Source organism: Myodes glareolus, chromosome X (assembly GCF_982192425.1).
Source record: "Myodes glareolus chromosome X, mMyoGla1.1, whole genome shotgun sequence".
Classification (NCBI taxonomy): domain Eukaryota; kingdom Metazoa; phylum Chordata; class Mammalia; order Rodentia; family Cricetidae; genus Myodes; species Myodes glareolus.
In genome coordinates, this window is record NC_142053.1 from 59,054,010 (window position 1) to 59,077,589 (window position 23,580).

General features: G+C 36.2%; 1 protein-coding gene across 3 annotated transcripts in view; it reads right to left on the minus strand.

Moving 5' to 3' along the window:
- Diaph2 (diaphanous related formin 2) overlaps positions 1–23,580 on the minus strand; it is a 727,907-nt gene that overhangs the window by 156,720 nt on the left and 547,607 nt on the right. For all 3 annotated transcript variants that reach the window (XM_087903154.1, XM_087903153.1, XM_087903155.1), the window contains one exon: positions 21,661–21,796. In XM_087903154.1, the coding sequence (XP_087759280.1) occupies positions 21,661–21,796 (136 nt within the window). The remainder of the gene's footprint in view (positions 1–21,660; positions 21,797–23,580) is intronic.

A 23,580-nucleotide genomic window follows, 5' to 3' on the forward strand; every position in this document is an offset into this window, starting at 1 on the left:
TTGCTAATATTAATGTGTTTATGTTTTATAACAACCTAGTGAAACCAGAGAAAATGCTGGCATTTAAAGATTATCATTCCTTGGAATTTAACATCACAAATGCTTTAGGATGATATGTCTAAAGGACCTTTGTACTGCTTTGATTTTAATTCAAGAACTCCCATGGCTTCTGCCATGCACTATGCTATAAAGCAACTATATTATTTTATCCAGTTACTGTTGTATCACTTCCGTATATATACTGAGACAATGTTTCTCTGTGTAACAGCCCTGGCAACTGCTTTGTAGACCAGGCAGGCCAGGAACTTAGAGAGATCTACCTGCCTCTGCTCTCAAAGTGCTGGGATTAAAGGTGTGTGCTACCACCACCCAGCTCCATAAATATTTTTATATTGCATTACAATGGACAGGCCTGCAGTGAGAGTTTTGAAAGAAAAAAGCATTATTTATTTAAGCAGACTTTAAACTCCGACTGGCCTTGAACTCCTGATTCTAGCATATCACTTCCTAAGAGACTGGGTGGCAAATAAATGCCACCATTCCTGATATATATATATATATATATATATATATATATATATATATATATATATATATATTTGGCATGGGACTAACTAGAAAAGACTTAAGATTATAAACAGATTGCACAGATTGCAGTCCTGGCTCTTTTTTTTTCTTTTTTTTCATTAATTTATAAAAGTTTCCACTTCCGCCCCTCCTCCCATACCCTCCCACTCCCCCCACTCCCTCTCCTCCTCCCTCTCCAGCCCTAAGAGCAGTCAGAGTTTCCTGCCCTGTGGGAAGTTAAAGTTCCTCCCCCCTCCCTCCAGTTCTAGGAAGGTGAGCATCCAAACAGACTAGGATCCCAAAAAGCCAGTACATACAGACTGTGCCAGTCTTTATCAATGGCTTCTCAGACAGTCCCCGTGCCAGCCACATTCAGAGAATCCGGTTTGATCACATGCTCATTCAGTTCCAGTCCAGCTGGCCTTGGTGAGCTCTCATTAGATCAGTCCCCTTGTATCAGTGCGTGAACGCACTCCTCATGGTCCTGCCTTCCTTGTTCATGTCCTCCCTCCTTCTGCTCCTCATTTGAACCTTGGGGGCTCAGTCCAGCGCTCCAATGTGGGTCTCTGTCTCAATCTCCATCCATCGTCGGATGAAGGCTCCCTCTGATCTTGCCTTCCTTGCTCACGTTCTCCCTCCTTCTGCTTCTCATTGGTTTCTCAGGAAACTGGGAGTCAACCTCCCTCAGGACCCAGCAATTCCACTCTTGGGAATATACCCAAGAGATGCCCTATCTTACCACAAAAGCATCTGTTCAACTATGTTCATAGCAGCACTATTTGTAATAGCTAGAACCTGGAAACAACCTAGGTGCCCCTCAATAGAAGAATGGTTAAAGAAGGTGTAGAACATATATACATTAGAGTATTACTCAGCGGTAAAAAACAATGACATCTTGAATTTTGCATACAAATGGATGGAAATAGAAAACGCTTTACTGAGTGAGGTAATCCAGACCCAAAAAAAGAAATATGGTATGTACTAATTCATAAGTGGATTCTAGCCATAATTAAAGGACTTTGATCCGATTAGTCGTGATCCTAGAGAAGCTAAATTAGCAGATGAACCTGAAGAAAATCATGTAGTTATTCTCCTGGATACTGGAAGTAGACAAGATTGCCAGGCAACCTTGGGTGCACGGTAGTGGGGGGAGGATGGAAGGGAAGAGGGTTAGAGAGAGAGGAGTAGGGGAGGAAGGATGGATATGGGAGCAGGGAATTATATATCTCAACTAAGGGAGGCATTTTAGGGTTTACAAAAGACTTGATTCTAGAGGGGTTCCCAGGTCCAAGGAGAGATCCCCAGATTGTTCCCTGGACAGCAGAGGAGAGGGTGCCTGAACTGGCCTTGGCCCATAACCATAATGATGAATATTTTGCATATCACCATAGAACCTTCATCTGGCGATGGATGGAGATAGAGACAGAGACCCACATTGGAACACTGGACTTAACTCCCTAGGTCCAAATGAGAAGTCCTGGCTCTTGTTAAAACAGTTGGCTCCAGAGAGGGCAGCAGAGAGAGCTGCGATGAGGAAGCACTGCTCCAGTGATCATTCACTCAGCATATTCTTTATGACGTTGCTCAATGACTCTTCCAAGCTACCAATGCAAAACCACTGGGTACTTACTCAACGGACAATATTAAGTCAAACCCGGACCTAACTATAAGGTATCCACCTAAGGTTATTCATATTTGCACCCTCTGATGCAGGTCAAGTTGGAAGAGAATTTGCATTAAATAAAAAGTTTCGCTGATTAAGCTGAGCAAAAATTAATTCTTATACTTTAAGAATGGATTAAGTACTTGAGGAGTCAGGGGTCTAGTAAGACAGTTGTCTTAGTATGGTCCATAGGCTGATAAATTGTCTCAGAAAAATCTATCTAAAGGAGAAAACTAGTGGTTTTATTAAATATGGTATCAAAGACTTTATCTGGCTTGTTAATCGAACAGCAAAACTTTTACTATTTATAATTATTTTTTCCTCTTCAAATAATGTGGTTTAAAAATTGTCACTTGCCAAAAGGGTAGGAGTGAAGAGGATACCAAAAGCTCTTGACAAAGATTTAGGTCAAGGCAATAGTGTTCCCTTTATGATTTATCCATCTAAACTCATCACTAAAATCTTTGCATACTATGTGATCTCATTCAGGATGGTTTGTGTCCTATTTATAGCCTATATCAGCGGAGGGAAATTGCAGTCTACAAAGAAATGATAAGGACCATTTTTCACTCAGAGCTTTCATGGCAGCTAGTGATTTTTAGGATAGGGAAAATTTATCCCCATCCTTTCAAAACAATATACTACTTGTGCTCCTATGACATGTGGGACTCTGGATCTTTTATAGGACTATGGTTTCTATGTTATGGAAAAGAAGAAAAAGGATGTATTATGATTTCTTTGAAGAAATTACTCAACCCATGATGCTTTAAAAATATCATTGTGTTTGTTTTAGCAAGAAACAATCATATTAGTAGTGCCTTCACCAAAGAAGGGAGAATATGCTTAGGGGAATCTGTTAAATGCTGAAATTTGGCGATATTTTAAAGTTTACCCTGAATTGGGAGGACAATAAAAAAGATATACTCCTACATCAGACTCAGTCCTGGAATAATTAAGATGTGCTGACTGGATTAATCATTCACTCACTCATAAAGTGTAATTTGAATGCTGGCGCTCAAGATATTCAAATATTATTTGATCTAATTAGAAATGATCATAGCCTATTAATTTGGAAAAACATGAAAAACAATGTTAAATTAACAAACTATATTGAGTATTTTTCTGAAGAAATACTATGCAAACAAGAAATATGTTCATGGGAGACCAATATATCTTTAGGTACCTCTTTGAAGGCTTGTTTCCCAGGGTGGCCTAGCAGTTACAAGAAGAGAGTCTTCTTACTTAAAAGTGATTTAAATTCCTAAAATCTGCAGTGGAATTCTTTTAAATGTCAAATAGCCTATAAATGATCAACTAGGGTAGAACAGATTTTGAGCTTCATCCATAACCCAAAATGATTATGGAATAGTAGGATGTTCCTTTTCTACTGGAGAATTAGGATTTTTATTAGCTTGAACTATATTAAGTTGGCATTTTTTATAGGTCAAAAGTGGTCAAACTGCAGCAATTTCCTATAGTTTTAAATAAGATTTAGTAGCACAATTAATCCTTTAAGAAAATATTTCCAAACACAGAGAGGTAGGCAAATACAAGAGGGAGACAGCACAATGCAGAAAGTAATTCTAAAATACATCATCTGAACAACATAGACTTCTAGCAGTTTCTGCAATCCACAACAGTGAACTCCATATTCTAAATCTGCATGAGTTACTAATGCAACCACCGTGACAACAAGATCACACAGTCAGCTAAGGCTTGTAACATCATCAGCTTTCTGTTTGGGCTATTATTTTGATGATGGAGATACTGCTCATTTTTACCGAGGTTAATGTGCTTTGTTTCTTTCCCTAAAATTCAGGAACAATTTTATAAGATCTACCAGATTCAGCCCCTTTTTCTCACTCCAGCATAGGGATACAAGGCAGCTTATCTTGTCATTTTAATGAAACATCTTTGAGGTATGATTTCACTGGGGAGAGGTTTAGAAATCAAAGCTTAAGCAGGGTTTGTGGAAATAAGTTAATGCAGTACTGAGAAAAACACAATCTCCAGAACTCATTTTTTCCCTCAGCAAGCATTAATGAATGTCAAACCTTTATAGATTAGTTAATATATTTAGAGATAGAGAATACTTGTTTATTTTTCTGAAACCATAATTCAGCTAGTACTTCAGTGAGAATTGAATAAATAAATCCAATTATTATAGTGTTTTTCAGAGGAATATTCAACAACATTTGCAAAAAAATGTCAATTTTAGTTTTCCTACTGTGAGCATATAAAATAATGACAACTGTTTTAATATTACCTAGCATATCAATATGTCTGCCACATTTGCACTTTCTTATTAATTGTAGTTTTATTTTTGTGCACTTGAATTTATCAGATAGGAAAACAAACCATGCAACTCAGTTCAACCAAATACCTAATTACATTTTTCATGCTCTTTGTCATTTTGGTGAGTCTCTTGTAAAAGAACGTCAGCATGACTTTTATTAATGTCAGAGAATGCATTTTTTCCTTTTGATGGAAGAAGAAAAGACCTTTCACATTCAGAATTCAATTTTTTCTCCTAACATTTCCAATGACACAAACATATGGTAAATAAAATTATCCTAATAAATATTAGAGCCAGTGGACCAGTGAGAGAGACTCTGAGCATGCTGTGAATATATCGAAAACCAAAGTGCATCTGAAATATAAAAATCATTGAACTTTTAAGAAATACTGAATAATTCAATAATTTTCCATAAAAGAAAAAAAGAATTACAAACAATAATAATGATTAGTCAAACTCTGTCTATATATCAGAGAGGACTGGGAAACGTGATGAGAAAGTTTCCAAGTTTAGCAGTTTAATATACTGGTTATAAAAGTTTGCTTTTGCCGGGTGGTGGTGGCTGGTACATGCCTTTAATCCAGCACTGGGGAGCAGGTAGATTGTTGAGTTTGAGGCCAACCTGCAACCTGGTTTACAGAGCAAGTTTCAGAACAGCCAGTATTACACCCTTTCGCAAAACCTGAAAACATAAAATAAAACTCCCTACAGCTGTCAGCTTTCCGTGATGGGAACAGAGGCAGAGACCCACAGTCAATCATTAGGCAAAAAGAAAGTCCAAATTGGAGATCTCCATCAAATCCCTCCTCTTGGAGCTTGGGAACACCACAGAATTACTAGACCTTCTGCATAAATATTATGATTGTATAGTTTGGGGCTCTTAGTGGGATGCCTAATAGTGAGAGTTGGGGTTGTGGAGTCTCTTTTGTGTGCTTTGTGTGCTTGTGTGCTTTTCCTCCTACTGCGTTGTGTTGTTCAGCCTTGATATGAAGGTTTGTGCCTAGTCTATTGTATCTTGTTATATCATATTGGATTAGTATTACTGCAAGGTCTGCTCTTTTCTGAAGGGTAACAGAGGAGGGGTGAATCTGTGGGAGAGGGGAGGTGGAGGAAGAATAGGGAGGAGTGAAGGGATATATTGTATGAGAGAATATTTTTTAAGTCTGCTTTCTGTTTTCTCACCAAGAGTATAATTACAGTTGGTTTTAAAAATAAGAAGCATGGAATGATTACAATAAAAAGAAGGGAATAATGATTGCATTCAAGAAACAATGGAACTTGCAGGAAAAGAAGTACAGTTTATGTTTATGCAAATATTCCTTATTGTATAAGGTTTACCTGTGTTTTTATATTGCTGTCCTCCTGGAACATTAAGAAACATTTCCTTTGTCTTACAGAGGTAGAAAACTGGACTAGATCATCTGAAAGGTAACCTAATGTTTTAGGAAACTCAAACTATAGAAAATAAATTCAAAGAACTGATATTGCTCATTGTGAACTCCATATCAAGTACAGACAGAGAAACATGAAATTCTAGAAATCAACATCACTAACACTATGGTTTGGGTAAAGTTTGATTACCCCACCATCCAGCCCCAGCCCAAGGATTCATGTGTTGAAATCTAATTCCCATTATGAGGTACGTAGGGTACAAACTGAAACCAACTGTGATATTTATAAGAAGTCCATTAGGGAGATGCTAAAGGTTAGTAAGGTTATTAGAATAGAATTGCTTCATTGAATCTTCATGGCTTTTTCGGAAAATGATAACCATCAGTACAGTCAGATATCCATTGTCTCCATGTCTATATTATATTCTGCCCCAACTCAGGTCATCAGGTGCTACCCACTTTGTTTTTCCAGAATCAAAAGCCTAAAGAAATAAACCCCCTATCTTACGCAGTCTGGGTTATTGTTTTATTAGAAACAGAAAATGGACGAAGAAATTATTTATAGAGAATGTGCTGTAAACTCTCTGTGATAAAATACCTTAAGCCACTAGGGATTAAAAAAAAAGAGGAATCTTTGTGGAAAAATACATGAGAAATATGAAGTCATTTGTTGTGAGTATGTAAAGTATTCATCAGAGAAAAATGTTCAAACCCACTTTAAGGGAGAAGGAAACTATTTCTTAATATATCCAAAGAGGACTGAAGATTATTTTTTGACAGAAGTTCTCATGGGAAAAGCTCTCTCTTTTTTATTTGCTACACAGATCATGCTAGAATTGATAGAAAAAGATAGAGATTTTAAAATAAATAAAAGAGGTCACTTGCAGGGAAAGCCTTTTTAAGAAGTGGGGATTTGTGAAAGGATTCTCACTTTTATTCAAGTCAAAGTACTCATTTTATTTTGTGAGCAAAGAATGCAGATATTGCTCCTTTTGTTAATTCTATTACTTACATAAAACAGGGGCTTTTGTGTGCCTGCAAACTGCAAAGTCAGGGACAAGGGCCACTTGTCACTAACACAGGAGCCCCTTCTCCTGAGAGCCCGAAACATAGTGCTTTACTAAGGCCATCTTGAGATACTTCATAATTTTTGATCAAATTATTGAAGACAATTGTAGCAAAATAATCTGTAGCATAAGAATTTGTCTTGATTGCTCATTTTCCACAAATTTCCTTTTGGACATCTGAAAAAGGATTATAAAGCCTTCACTTATGATTTCTGATAATTTCTAAATGATATTTTCCTTTCTTTTACATTCATAAAACCCTATTAAGGGAGAATTTCCTCCTCGTTAAGTCACTTCTCTGTGAGGCTACACAACTTTTTTTAATGCAATCAAGTGTGATTCAGTAAGAAAATGGTCTCAATGACCCAATTCCTTGTCATTGAAAAGAAACACTTGCTTGTTAAAAATATACATGAAAGTGTCCATTAAGAGTGAATAAAAAACCCTTAAAATACACATATACAATACCATAGAAAAAGCATGGTGATAACCATTAGAAGGTAGCATTCTTCTTCAATAGGCATATTCCTGAACAGTTGTACAACTCATTATATATTTTCTTTTTATTACAAAGGAATTATATTTTAATATAAAGGGAAATGCTAGTTAAATTCCTCAACAACTCATTTTTACAAACTAAATTCACATACGTACAAAATGTAAATCAGTTTCCTGAATTCATTTGGCATGTTGTAATTTTAAAAACATGACTATATGTATGAGTGAGAGACATGCTGAATAACATAAAGACAACTGGGGCCCCAGAAACATGTACGGTTGGTGTGGGAAGTCCTTCTATATGTTGCTTTTATTGGTTAATAAATAAAGAAGCTGTTTTGGCCTGTGATACAGCAGAATAGAGCTAGGTGGGGAAAACTAAATTGAATGCTGGGAGAAAGAAGGCAGAATCAGAGGAGAAGCCATGTAGCCCCACCGAAGACAGGTGCTGGATACTTTACTAGGTAGGCCACAGCCACGTGGCAATACACAGATTAATGGAGATGGGTTAGTTTAGGATATAAGAGTTAGCTAGAAATAAACGTAAACTATTGGTCAAACAGTATTGTAAATAATAAAGTTTCTGAGTGATTTTTTCATGGTCTGGGTAGCCGGGAATGAACAAGCAGCCTCTGCCTACATACAGACAGTATCGACAGTATCTTCTTATTTTGTCACAAAATGCTTCTTAATTCTGACTGTCAGTAGACTGAAAAATTATTTTGAAACACAAAGTATGTAGAAAAGGGTCTCTTGAAAATACACAATGATATCATCACTCAATATAAAAACACAATTAAAAACATTTTCAAGCATTAGCAATGTGGGGCAGTGGGAAGAGGCAAGCTCTATTCTCTGTTCTACTCTTCTATACTAAATAGCAAGTGCTTCGTGGCCTTGACTATGTGCTGCTTCAGCAGAGTTGTCAGCCTATAAAATAGGATCATGTGTCATTGGATTCTCAGGCTCTTAAACTTCAGTTGCATCAGAATCACCAGGAGACCTTACTAAATAACGACTTGCTGTACCCATGACCCATCGTCTCCAGTTGCTTATTCAGTAGTTTGGTATGAATCCAGAAACTCTCCATTTCTACAAAATTCTCATGGTACATTTATTTAAGCTACTAATCTAGAGACTGTATTTGTGAACTACCATCCTAGAAGAATCCTAAGACAAAACTCCAAGTGCTAACACCTACAGTAACAGAATGTGTGATGAAATGAGACAAATGAAAAGAATAACTATCCCCATAAGATTACCAAGAATAAAAAATATCTCCCAAAGTCCTAAAGCATGTGTGCATGTGCATGTGTGTGTCTGTGTGTGTGTACAAAAGAGGTCAGTCAATGTTTTCTGTCTTCCTCTACTGTTCTCCACCTTATTTTTTGAAACAGGTTTTCTCCCTAAACATGGAGCTCACAGACTGTCTAGGCACGGAAATTCTCCTGACTTCTCACTGAGCATAATTCTCAAAGTATCTGTATTCCAAGGAACCTCCTAGAAAATTAGTAATTATTAGTTTACTGCTGAATTCTACATTTTGGCATGACCTAAATAGATAAAGCACTGGAAGTATATTATGACATATTGGGCATTACATTTCTAGGAAAATTCTGAGCTAACCAAATGTTCTTTAGAAATGGAATGAAAGAGAAAAAAAGCCTTTCTTACAGTGCCTAATATAATTGTGAAAACACAGAACAGAGGGAAATGCAAGAGAACACAAAGAGATTACTTAATTCATCTCAAATAGGAACGGAATTGCTGAGACAGTTCTCACCACCTTATTTATATATCAGATTGCTCACAAATCATGATGTCACCTACCAGGCAGCAATGCATCAGGAAGTGTGTGACAGTGCAACAATGCTGAAGACGGAGGGAGAGTCGCACAGCAGAATGATGAAAAGGCATCATCAAGTCATAAAATCAGCATGGCTTTACGAATAAATATTACATAAAAGTATTACATGATAATCAGAAACTCGTTTCAGAAACTCCCTACCGCCAAGAAAGTACTGTTTATAACAAAGGACTTCCATTTGGTGAACTAAAGGTTGGCACTTCTTAAATATCTTGAACTGAGTTTACAGATGGTCAACATGCAGGAATCCTTTTACTATCATATTTGCGAGACAACTAACAAAAACAAAAGTCCACACAAACAAACTTGGATACGATCTCACTTTTCCGTTTAAATAGTAGAACATATTACCACCTGACAGAGATGGTGCCGCAGCAATGTAAAGCATTAGCAAATTTCCAGTTTTACCTTGGTACCTAAGCAACAAATTTACTTCTTAGTTCCTGTGTATTTATTTATTTGAGACAAGGCTTTATGTAACCCAGGTGGGCTGGAAGTAGTTACACAGATTAGAATGACCTTGAATTATTGATCATCTGGCCTTCATCCTTCAAGTACTGGGACTGAAGGTATAAACCGCACTGTCAGGACTCATTGTTATTTACTTTGACAGTACGTTGTTTTGAGACAAGGTCTCACTATGAAGACCAGGCTGGCCTCCAACTCAGAGATCCACCTGACTCTGGCTCCCAAGTACTGGAAGTAAAGGTGTGTGTCAACACACTAGGCGAGTTTCGATACCCTTCAATCATGCTGTTTACTATTGAAGCACAGAGTACACAATATTTTTTTATAAAGTTATACTTATGTGTGCTTTTAGTAAGGAAATTCCATACCTTTTCTTATATAATTGTTTACTGCACTTCTCTGGGGCATTCCAATCAGAGAGAGGATGAAAGATGCTATGCCGGAAGCTGCACAGACAACCCCTCCTTTCCCTAGTTTGGAAGGTCAGGAAAGACGCAGTCCTTTGGGGCTTTCATTTATTGTTATGGTTACTCAAGTGAAAATGGATATTTTCAACATGCTTTAGTCACAGGAGCTTAGAGGATTACTTAAAAGTACAGGTTACATGTATTGTGGGGGATGGACTGTGCTTCCATTTAAAGATTAATGCTACTGTGGTTCTTCTTTAAAGGCATCTCTACAGTCCCAATGTCAATTTCCCCTCAAAATATGATCAGATAGCCCTTAAAACATAGCAGTATTGACTAAGAACAAAGAAAAAGAGATGTAAAGCACAATATACCGAGTCCTAATAACATAATGGATTCTGCTTACAATGGACAGACAATGAAACCGGTTGCCTCAACCAAGCAAAGTGCCTTTTTAGAACACGAGGGAAGACACACGGGAGACAGTTTCATATACCATACCTCAGTTCAGTAGAAAGAGGTCGGTTAAACACTCTGTCCTGAGACATACACCTTTCATTTTCAATTGTTTTCAAATAAAAAGAGAAAAATTCCCTTTTCAAGTTGGATTGTTTAAATGCACCTACAGCTACTTCTGTCTGGCAAAGGCTAGGCAAGCTTTCCCTACTGATGCATTTCAAAAAAGGTTCAATTGGCAAACAAAAGCAAGTGCAAAGGGCTTTTGACAAAAGAGGACTAGAGGGAACATATTTCCTTTCCACGGAAATACTGTTCTAGAAAATCAGACAAGGTAGCAATTCAACCAAGAATGTATAAGATACTTTTGAGAGGGAAAACGAATTTGAAATTTTTCAAACCAACAACTGCATAGGATTATTAATGCAAATATTCAGGTAAGGATCATGTTATAACAATAATGGGCTAGACAGTCAAACAAAGTCACACATTTTACCTTGCACCTTACAGCACAGCCTAACCCAGAATTCTTTGAAAATGTAACTGTCTTAACCCATACAAGTACACAAATCTGAAATAAGATGCTCTGGGTTCTGATCATCAACATGGCTTATTCTAGACCTATACATATCCAAGGCTAAACAAACAGAGCATGTTAAATCAAATTCAGGAGTTCTGAAATATCTACTCTGAAAAAGAGAGGGTCATTTTTAAAAAGCAATATACCCTTAAAGTAGAATACATAATTGGTTCTAATAAATAAAAGTATTCTTTCATCCATTGTTAATTGCACATTTAAAAGGATAATTATTTTTTGATCCCAAAAATAATTATATTATCTTCTTCTAGGCTTTTCTTAAGCAACAAACAAAATCAATGATTGATTAGGATGACAGTCAGATAAAATTCTAAGTTTAGGTTTTAATGTATTTCTAGTATCATTTTTAAAAAGGCACAAGTCTCTAAGATTATGATATTTTTATTCCCATAATTTCTCACTAACTAGTTATGATTATTTTCCACTTTATTGATATGTGAAGGGAATAATTGATGACTGAGGATTGGTCATTTGAAAAGAAGAAACATGGAAAATTTTAAACATAAATATACATCATATATGTGAAAAGACATTAAATTTACATGTTAAACATTCTGCACACTCTATGAGCATACACATAGGCATGTAGTTCCACATGCCTGAGTCATTACATCTTACATCAGAGGTACCCATAGACAAAATACCTCGTAGTTAACAACCCTTTAAGTAGGACAAAGATTCTGATTTGTAAGTGATTTTATAAGACAACAATACTATGATTAGGGTGTGTCACTCTGCTTAGTATACTCTTAGCACTTCTAAAACTTGTAGGATTAAAATTAAAGAAAACACTGAAAAATTTTCATCTGGAATACTCCTTTTGCACATTTAATGAAATAATAAATTTTGCCCTTTATGAAGACCAAGGCTTCAAGGTCAGTTGTGGGTGGAACAAATATATATATTTTTAAAAAGCATTATTGGAGACCCAGATAGATTCAGTGTAGTTTGCTGGTTCTCTGAGTCTGTTAGGTGTAATTACGGATAGGAATCCAAACGTATTCAACTGAGGAGAGAGCCAAATTAACCACAATGTGGGTAAATAACAGCGGCTATTCCTTTGATACTTTTCTACAATAAGAATGAAAAATCTTAAAATATGGACTCAAAGCATACCTCTAATAGGTGATTAGGCCACTTTCAATGTGTTTTGATCACTTCTTATGTAGTCAATTTTATTGTTTTCACCCACCTGCTCCAATATTCTTATAGATATTTTTTCCCTAGTGAAGACACATAAGGCATGCACATACTGTAAAGAAAAGCCAAATTTGTAATTGCCAGTTTAACTCATCTCCTACAGAGGACTGATGAAATCTTGCTAAATGTTCAGCGCACAGAAGACAGCTCTTACAGTTTTTATGAATCTGAGGTTCTGCATTTAGAACGTAAGAACGCTTAATGAGACCTAAGTAAATTACCCATCTTGTTTCACATATTTATTTTTGTCTTCCCATTTAAAAGAATATTTTTAGTAGATGTAGAAACTTGTTTTCTTCAAGGGCTGATAGAATGAGAGTTTAGCACTTATCTCCACTGAACTGATACCATACACGTAATTACTGTGGTATGAGGTCAGAACAAAATAATCACTAATGATAAGTGGCTAAAATGTGCTACAGGAAGAAATACTTGGAACCTTATAATCAGAGTATATTCTCGAAGTAGTTTTGATACTAATACTCTTAAAAATGGCCCAGTAGAGACTACAAGAAGATTCCGGTGAACTATTAATAAGTACGAATCACGCACTATCTGCCTAATATGGTATTTGACTGTCACAAGCTGCACATTTTCACTTGTGTAAAGTATAAAGGCAAAAACCTATCTGAGATAAGGAGATTTGGAGTGGGGAAGTGAGGGTTGTATACTGATAAGACTTTAGAAAGACAATGCATGTTAAAGATTGATGTGCAAATGTCCTTTTAATCATAAAACCAGAGTAATCAAAACATTTCTTACCCTAGGCTACCCAAATAAATGTTATCAATAGTCACCTTCATATATTCACTAAAAATAATTTTATTATTTATATATTATGAAGTCATTACTAAGCGCCAACCGCAATCTAGGAAAGTGCTTAGAGATTTGCATATGTCCTCCCATTTATTTTGCATGAAAATCCTATGAAATAGATGCCATTCCTTTCTCTGTCTTTTAAATGAGAACACTGAGGATCAGTTAGGTTAGGTTGACTTTCGAGGATTCACAGTACATGAAACACTCAAGTTTGTCTGGCTTCAAAGATAGGGAGGTAAACTCATTTCAATTGTAGGTTAAGTTAATGATGAGCCATCTGCCTGAGGTGACATAACATCAAAAGTCAGAATGTTATTGGTAATTTCCACAGTGGCAATGTTGTGTTTCAAAATGTTAACAGTGTTTGAATTTGCACAATTCAGAAACTGTTTATCAAATGAATCAGAAAAATATGACACGATTTTTTTCTTTTCTTTCCTTCTCTGTGTTAACATCCCTAGTTGTCTGCGAACTAACTTTGTAGATAAGGCTGGACTCAAACTCATAGAGATCCACTGACCTCTGCCTCCTGAGTACTGGGACTAAGGGTGTGTGCCATCACTGCGTGGCTGGCATGACGCTTACTTAAAAGGGACCCAAAGATATTTTATGAAGACAACACAGTCCCAGACCAAAGGAAATGGCTTATTCGGTAGGAGACCCTACTGTACAAGCATGAAGAACAGAGTTCCAATCCCCAATATCCATATTAAAAAAGAAAAATCCAGGCATGGTTGGCATGCAACTGCAACCCCCATTCTGCGGAAGGTGGAGACAGGATGATTGCTAGGGTTTGACAGAGCCTAGCTCCAGGTTTAGGAGATCCTGTCTTGGGGGAATAAGGTGGAGAGTAACAGCAGGACACTCAACATTCTCCTCTGGCCTTCATCTGTTCATGGATGTGCACACGGCACCCATACCTTAGTGAGTTAAAAGCTCCAAAGACCTGGGAAAAATTCACTCTATTGAATAATTTTGAAAAAGCCACCCACAAATCTCCATTTAGAAATTCCAACCTGGAGAACAAAGAGGGAAAAAACCCCTGATTTTGAACAAATAGAGATATCTTTAAATGTTTGGTAACACAGGGAACTAGGTAGTTTAAATAAGTAGGTCATCATCCTGATATTCCTCTTTCTACAAAGAGATGGCTTTACTAAGTCATGATTTTCTTTTAGTTCCACCAAGTGTATGAACTTGCTTAACACTGCATTAGCATCTATGAAGTATTCATTAGCATATGTGAAATATACAAGAATGATGGTGTGGATTAACTCAGTAATTTATATTATCAGAGATGCTTAAATATTACTTGAATAGATTCTATTATTTGTGGGGTTTTCCATCTGTAATTTGGGTTACTATCATTTAAGGTCTGGAGTATGACAGTAGGATACAGTTTTGACTTATCCTAATTTAAAATAATGTACAAGAAAAAGCATTTAGTCACTTAGATGGCATAACTGTTTTCTGAGTTAGGTCTCTCTATCTAGTTCAGGCTACCTGAAAATCAAAATCTTCCTTGCATCTGCCTCACAAGTACTATGATTATAGGTGGGCAATACCTTGCCTAAGTCAAGAGATAATTATTTTCAATTTCGGAAAATAAAGATAACCAAAATTGCTATCAACCATTATTTCTAGAATTTGCTTCTTTGCTAAATGCACTTGAAGAAAAGGTTTCATATAACTCTAAGAACAGGCATATGGAGAGGGCAGAAGACATTTAAAAGAAGGACAGTAGTACATGTTCTTGGTTAGGGCAGGCTTCCTGGAGAGAATGTGGTTGGGCATTGCATTAAAATACTAAGGGTATATGCATAAAAACTTGCTATTCTCCCCTGTGAAGGCTGAGTTATCCTCATTTATTATCAATGTACTAGAAGGCAACAGGCAACCCTAATTTCCATATTATATTATATAAAGGAAAACAAAACCATTCCTGATTAAATGATATTTGCATCAGAGTCATAGTTGCAGTTTGCAATTTTAAACTACCAATTTTTTATGAATATTTTTCTATTGCTTCCTGCAAGCCATTGCAGGTAATGTGCTTACCTCCATAAACATGGAAAGAGATTTATTTACAAATATTTGGTAAGCTTTCTTTCTCTACCCACATAACTAATTAATGGTTTTAATGGTCCCTAAGTTAATTATCGTCTATATCAACATAAGCACAGGTTGGAGAATATAGATTATTCCCACCGCTTTATGTAGTTCGTATACTGTGCACACACATTTTCGAGCACATTTATTGATTTAGCATAATTTTGCTGCATGTAAATTAGCTTTCTCCATTTTACATTCAAATAAATACTATATTACTGTGCATGTTCTAATTATGATTATTTGGAAAATGGTGCAATAAATGTTAGTTGGATGAATGAAATAACCTAATATACTAAAAGACATCAATATATAATTATCTATTGGTAAAACTGTGCTGTTCTGAAAAGAGAAGCCTCTTGCTCTCTAGTAAAACCGTGGCTTGCAGCACTCATTGTCTTTTTTCATTTTTTCATGAATTTTTTCCTTCCTGCTAGCACCATCTTAAGCTGACACAGGTTTAAACTCCTTTGAAGAAAGAATCAGCTACCAGTGAACTCCTTTTTCTTCACCTTTCACTGTTCTTTCTCAGCTCTGTTCTCCTCATAGTCACCTCTCCTTTCTTGTGCTTTGGGCTTACTACCTCAGTAATCTTTGAAAGGATTCTTTCAATAACCTGGGCTCTCCTTCCTCATCATACCATAATTCATATGTCTCACTTCCAAGAACTTTCATGGGCTGGCTCCATCTTCCTTTTCCCACAGTTTTCCAAACCCAACTGTCTTCCTGACCACAGTAACAGCAGAAAATATCCACTTAGCATGAATGCATCAGAGACTGATAGTATGTTAGAAGACATCAATACATACACACACACATACACATTTATACACACACATATATATACACACATATATGTATATATATGAATATATCTATATCTATATATGTTTTGTAGGCTAGAGTACAATTAATGCCCACCTTTGGCAATTTGGTGGTTTCCACATTTAGTACATACACACAATAAAGAAAAAATACTGATATCATTTCACTTTATAAGCGAGGATAGTCACAGAGAGAAAGCTGCAATACACTGACAGAGACTATAGATTAGCAAATGATGGTGACAGGACTTGAATTTAGGATCTCATCTTCTCTGTCATCTTGTATTTTCCCATGGTCCATTAGGCAAAGGTTACCTAAGGTTCTGCAAACTGACGAGCTGACCCATTTGTAAAGGATAGCTTGACTAACATACACAGAAACTAAACTTAGTCTTCTCCATGAAGAACTGACCAATTGATTTCTCCCTTTGGAAAGGCCTAAAAAGCAAATAATCTCTTATCATGTATCAGCACACAAATTACTTGTTTGCTGGTTCAGTTTTATTAAATCTCTTTGATAAAACTGAAAATTTCTTAAAGTTGGGAACTATTCCTAGAGCATTTTGCAGATTCTTCAATGAGCATTAAATGACTCATTAGCATCAACATCGAATATATGCTAAGCCCTGTGTTATTATACTTCATTATCTCATTTAATCTTTACTAAAACTATAGAAGATAAATGTCATTGTCCCATATTATAGCTGAGGTACCTGAAGCTTGAACAAATACAGGAAGAGAACATGAACATAAAGCTAGGTGATGGAGGCAAAATAGACCACTTCTTAACACAGAAATCACTTTTTAATTTTTTTTTAAAAAAAACTATTTTTTTCTCATTTTACATGCCAAATCCATTTCCCTACTCCTGCTTACTCCACTTCCCCCCCATCCCACCCCCATCCCCATGGAGAGTCAACAAGTCTAGCACATGGCTTTGTGGCAGGACCAAGGCCCTCCCCACTATATCTAGGCTGAGCAAGAAAGAATGGTTTTAAAAAGCCAGAACAAGCAGTAGGGATAAATCCTGGTCTCATTTCCAGTGGCCCCACAGTCTGCCCCAGCCATACAACTGTCACCCACATTAAGAGGACCTAGTTTGGTCCTGTGCTTGTTCCCTTGTTGTCATGTTGGAGCTGGGAGGTTTCCATTAGCTCAGGTAAGCTGTTTCAGTGGGTATCCTCATCATGTTCTTGACCTCTAGAGGGAATGGAATGGTAGACATGGGGAAAAGACAGAGATGGAGAACAAGGAAAGACTTATCTTGATTGAAGGAGCCAATATAGGCCTAAGAAGAAGCCTAGCAGTAAAGAAATTCCCATGAATTCACAGGTATGACCCCAGCTAAGCATTAGTGGAGAGGGTGCCTGAATTGGTCTTGCCTGGTAGTCAGATTGATGACTATCTCAAATGTAATTATTGAACCTACATCCAGCAGATCAGAGAACCACAGCAGAGCATTGGACTGAACTTCCAAAGTCCAGTCGAAGAGAGGGAGGAGTGAGAATACGAGCAAAGAGGTCAGAAATCACTTTTTAACTGGGTTCACAAATTACAGCCTTATTAGCATATAATACCTGATTTCTCATTTACAATAAAAAAGTATGGGTTCCTGTCATGACTTTTACCTTCTGATCTCAAGGTTTCTAAAATTAGAGATTTGATAGATGATATTTGTATGGTTCTATCTTGAACATTAACATTTTTCTGCTTGGCTTTTGCGATATCTCTACTTATTTCTAAACTCAGTTGATATCTAGATTTTAAAGATAATATTTTCTGTTATAATTATTTTATTCTTTGTGAATAATTAAATCTCAATACATTTCTCTATAATAAATGTAGCTTTTGCATGGCAGAATACTATAGTTCATTGTTGTTATCTAGTAGTTTTATAAACTTATGGAAGGTTTATAATAATTTGTTATTTTCCAACAATGAGAACCCTAAAAGAGACATACATGGATCTAATCTATATGGGAAGTAGAAAAGGATAAGATCTTCTGAGTAAATTGGGAGCATGGGACCGTAGGAGAGGGTTGAAGGGGAGGGGAGAGGAAGGGAGGAGAACAAAGAAAAATGTATAGCTCAATAAAATCACTTAAAAAATGAAAAAATTGTCATTTTCTTAAATTTAAACAAAAGATAAAATGTTAACAAGTGCAAGTCATTAAAAACTGATAGTAAATGCATGTAGTTAAATTACAATTTTTTTAGTTATTATTAGTTTTGTGGTCCTGAAAATGGAACCCAAGGTCTTACAAGTGGGAGACAAGATTTGACTACTGAACTATATCCCCTGTTCCTCAGTTATTATTTTAACTGTATGCATTTACAGGGTACAGTGTAAATTACATAATTACATACATATACATAATGCCCAATGATAAAATAATAGTAATCGGCACTTAAACATTTTTGCCTTTGATAAAATTATACATATGTATGTGATACATGGAGCTTCATCTTGACATATGACTATATTCTTCCTTTTCTGCATCTTTTTATTCTTATGACTTAAACTATAACTGCATAATCTTAGATGGATGTCTTTCAAAATTTATTCTGAAGTATGAACATAGACAACACATAAAATACTATTGAAATGTATATATATATATATATATATATATATATATATATATATATATATATATCACATAGGCCACAAGTCAAACAGCTAGTACTGAAGCTTACTATTTCTTTGATTCACATATAGTGGCAGACTTTAAAAGATAAACATTCTTTTCATTTTAAAATTACATGCATGTTTAAGAGTGGGTTGGTGCATGGTGAGTGCAGTGCCCATGGAGGTTGGAAGAGGGCATAATATCACGTGAACCCAGAATTACAGGTGGTTGTGGGTGCTACAAACTGATCTTGGATCTTCTGAGAGATCAGAATGCAATCTTAACCACTGACCCATCCATCTTGCTTGGATAAATTCTATTTTAAAATGTATCTTTTATGGTCACATCCCTCAAGCTCAGTGTATGTAGAAAAAACTTATTTGAATTTTTAACAGTGCTTTCAGTGATACTAGAGGAGATAATTAGCCACATCTTAGTAGGTACATTTTTAGGGAGATAGTGAAAGACTGGTAAATACTTAGGTGAAGTGAGGATTTAGTGTCTTCCAAAGCAACATATCCTTGCTGACATTTGATCTTGGACTTCGAACCTCCAGATGTGGACTAGATATGTTGTTTTAAACCACCAGTTTCTAGCATTTTCTTACAGCATCTCTAGTAAACTAATACTTCACAACTCTATTCTTCAAACAAAACCCTATACATGCAGTTTAGATTGATTTCCGAGGTTTCATCTTCATGCACAGAGTTTTTTTCTTAAAAATTTTCTTAAATATCTCCTACTAAAAGCTTTCTTTCCAAGGCAACTGAAAACTGAACATGGTCAAATGGTCATGTAACCCTCACAAGCAAATCTGTCTTATTATTGAATATCCCTTTTTGTGAATATATTCCTTTCTTCAGTGCCTTCATTTCTTTGTTCCTATATGTAAGAAATTACCAGAGACCATCAGCTCTACTTGTTGACACTCTTCTTGTGATGCTTAATTTTATGTGTCAACTTGACTGAGCAACAAGGTCCAGATATTTGGTTAAACATTATCCTGGGTGTTTCTGTGAGAATAATTTTGGAAGATTCTAACTTACAAACTGATGGGCTTGAATAAAGCAGATTGCATTCTCTTACAAGAATGGATCTCACTTACCAACTGAGCATCTTAGTAATATGAAAAGATGAATTTTACTCAAGCAAGAGGAAAAGCAGTCTTAGACTTTGCTGTTCCCTGAATTTCTAGCCTGTGGCCCTTCCCTGTAGATCCTAGACTTGTCAGCTTCCGTAAGCACATGGTCCAATACCATCAAATGTCTGTTTTGGATCATAGTAAATGCTGCAGAACAGTTGCTATTAATGCTGATGGATAGAGGCAAGGATAAGTGTAAAGATTCTTTAGTCAGACAACTTCCGTTCTATTTCAGTGCTAACAATTGCTTTTTGTGTACCCTATTGGAGCAAATTCCTTAAACCGTACAACCCTCAGTTTTTTATCCAACCAATGAGACAGTTACAGTATCCACTGCATAGAAATAGAAAGATTGACTTGAAATGTTTCTTAGAATGTAGTAAATCTCCGAATAATGCTTGTTATATGATAAATATTATAAAAGTGCTTACCACTTTTATTATTGCTAAATACAGCAAAAAGTGATTCAATATCAAGCATACTACATTGTATCTTAATCAGATGTGGTTTTGTTTTAATTTAACCCTGTGGACCTCTTAGTCCTGAGAGAGAAGAGATGTCTCCTTTCTTCCTGCTGTGAAAGCTACTTTCTTCCACGCTTAACTTTTCAGTGCAGACTCCTTAGTTCATATCATTTTGCTTTGTCTCTGTCCATCTGCCCGCTAATCACCCCATCTGTCTTTAGATAAAGTATCATTCATTCTATAGCTTAGTCTGGGCTTACATTTGTGATCTACCTATTTCTACTTCCTTAGTGTTGTGAATGTAGATCTATGCCACCATTCTGAGCATTTTGCCCTGTTCTTCAAAAATCTAAACAAACAAACAAACAAACAACAACAACAAAAAAAAAAACCACCTACCTCTAACATACGGCCATTCTTACTGGTTGAGAGAACACGCAGTGTGTGCTACTGTGGATATACCAGGAATACATACTTAGCCTCACAGCTGAACAAGATGCTCTGCAGTAGTTCCCCGCCCCCACCTCCACACTGGTAATAGTGCTGTCCATATTTATTATGACTTGAAATGCACAAGTACCCAAGGAGGACCGTTGTCCAGCACTGTCAACAGATACATGCCTACAAAGTGAAATGAAGGTCTGAACCTCATCTCCTTAGTCCAGCTTTTCACCTCTTATCTCACTCTCTTCTTCCCTCATGATGGCCTTCTCGAGAACACATTATCACAAGAAATAAATGAAAAACAAGAAGTCAACAATATAATACCTCATATTGATTACACATAATTCTCAGAATCTAGTGAGAAGGATAAGAAATAAAAACGGCAGCATGAAAGAAATCTAAGAGAAAAAAGTAATAATAGTGTGAGCTTCCTACCAAGAAGGAAATCAATTTATAATTAAAAAAATTTAAAAATCAAATCACTTTATATTGTATGCATCTTCATAATATTCAATTGCTTTTATGGTGGGGGGATTGAAGATAGAATCCAGGGTAACATGCATGCTAAGTAAATGCCTCATCACTCAGCAATATGCTCAGGCCTTCTATATATATTAGTATGTTATACTATGAATTAATTTTAAGATAGAGTCTCACTAAGCTGCAACAAATGGTCTAGACACAGCAATCTTCATGTCTTGCAGGCCTGTGCTGTCACAGCTTACTCAAAGCATTGGAAATGGTTTTGTACCTTTGTTTATATCGATGAGCTGCTTCTTCTTCTTCTGGCGTTCCAGCTTCTCTTGTTCAGCTTTCTCTTTTGCAAGTTTTGCCCTCTTGCTCTTCTCTTCCATTTCTTTTCTCTTATGGTTTTCTCTCAGTGCTTCCTAAAGACAAAAATAAAATCAAATAAATCAAGTCTATTTTCTACACACTATATAACAGAGAAAGTGTGCAGTTTAAAACTTCTACAAGTTTGCAGAAATGAGAAATTTTCATAGCAGTCTCAGAGTGTGGGCATATACTGTTTCTTGACAGAGACAAGTAATTAGCCTTAAGACATCTCTTCTGAAAAAAATATTGAAAATAACCTTTTCAGTTCTCATTATGTGTTGTGGCAGAAAAATACGGTTATCTATGTTGTAGCTTTAACAATGAAAATCTTTCTTCATTGTTAAAATATGAACTATTTTTGATATACAAAGTAAGAATTTCATCTCTTATTGAAAATTTTCCCGTTATCTGCAAAATGGGTTAAAAAATCTACCTCCTAGGATATTTGTGATGAGAAATGAGATGAACACTTGAAGTACTTCCAGCAGAACCTAATACATTATAATCAAGGTATTTTCGTCTGCGATGAGGAGGTGGTTGTGTTGCTGGTGGAATGATTACACCTAATGATGCAGGATGTGAAACAATCACCTGCAAGTTTTAGAGCTTTTTATATGGTGAGACTGTTGGAAATGATGAGAGATTTCAAGCTCTTTGATATTTCTGGAATTCTAGTGAATAAGTACATTTCTGTACATGATATCAGAGAAAGTTGAAGCAAAGTGACCAGATGAAATAATGTCAGCTTCCTTGGAGCTCAAATAAGTCACTACTTTAAAGACACATTAGCTATGAGTTCATTCCTTCAGTTTTGTTTTGTTTTCTTTCGATTATGATTGATTAGCTATACTTCACAGTATGTGCTTGTGTTTATACTTTATTAAGGTTTATACTTTCCCTAAAACTATATTGTTCCAGCAAATATAAAAATAAGAAGATAAAGAAAACCCCAAGAATACATTTACACGATTTTTGACTTGAGGAGTCTGAGTCTATACTGAATTTTTCTCTTCATGTTAAAGGGCATAACAGTTTAAAATACTCCTGAAAACCCCTCTAAACAATTCTCCTGGAGTGAAAGGATTGATTTCGCTCTATAAAATCTACCTGATTTTATCACTGTGGCATCTATTATCCTAGTTAGGCAAATACTCCACACATTAGGCTAAGAGCACACAACTGTCTGGCTACTGTAGACAGAATCCAAGATTTCCACTTAAAGTTTAAAGTTCAATTTTACATTTCAGTGCAGTCTCTCAATATTAGCACTACTGTCATTTTGGACCAGATGACTTCTGTTGTTTTTGTTATAGGGGTTGGTCTATGCCTTGGAAGATGTTTGATGGCATCATTGGCCTCTACTCACTCCATGCAAATAGCATCTCTTACAATGTGGCAACCAAATAGATCTCTTGAGACTGCCAAATGTCACTTGAAGGGCAAACATGCCCAAATTGGGAACAAGGGATTTCAGAAAGAAAATTCAGAGAATAAGTGACCAGGGAGTACTCAGCCTTAAATGGGGTGCACATAATAGCTCCTCCAAGAATAAGGGGATACCTCAAAATGGAAGGAAGAAAATAAGTGATGGAAGGTATGAAGAAGGACTATGAAACCCTGTCTAATGGGTATGATATGGCCATGGTACTCCTGAACTCATAATAACTATTGTTGCTTCCACACAGCCTGCATAATACCAAGCCCATCAACATTGATCCACAGATGGGACAAACATGGCGAATCTAATGGCAGTCTATGGATGCCGAGGGAGAGGGAAGTCATGGTTTTCGGTTTTCAGTGATGTGGTCACTAGTGGGTTACTCAGAAACCAGTGAAC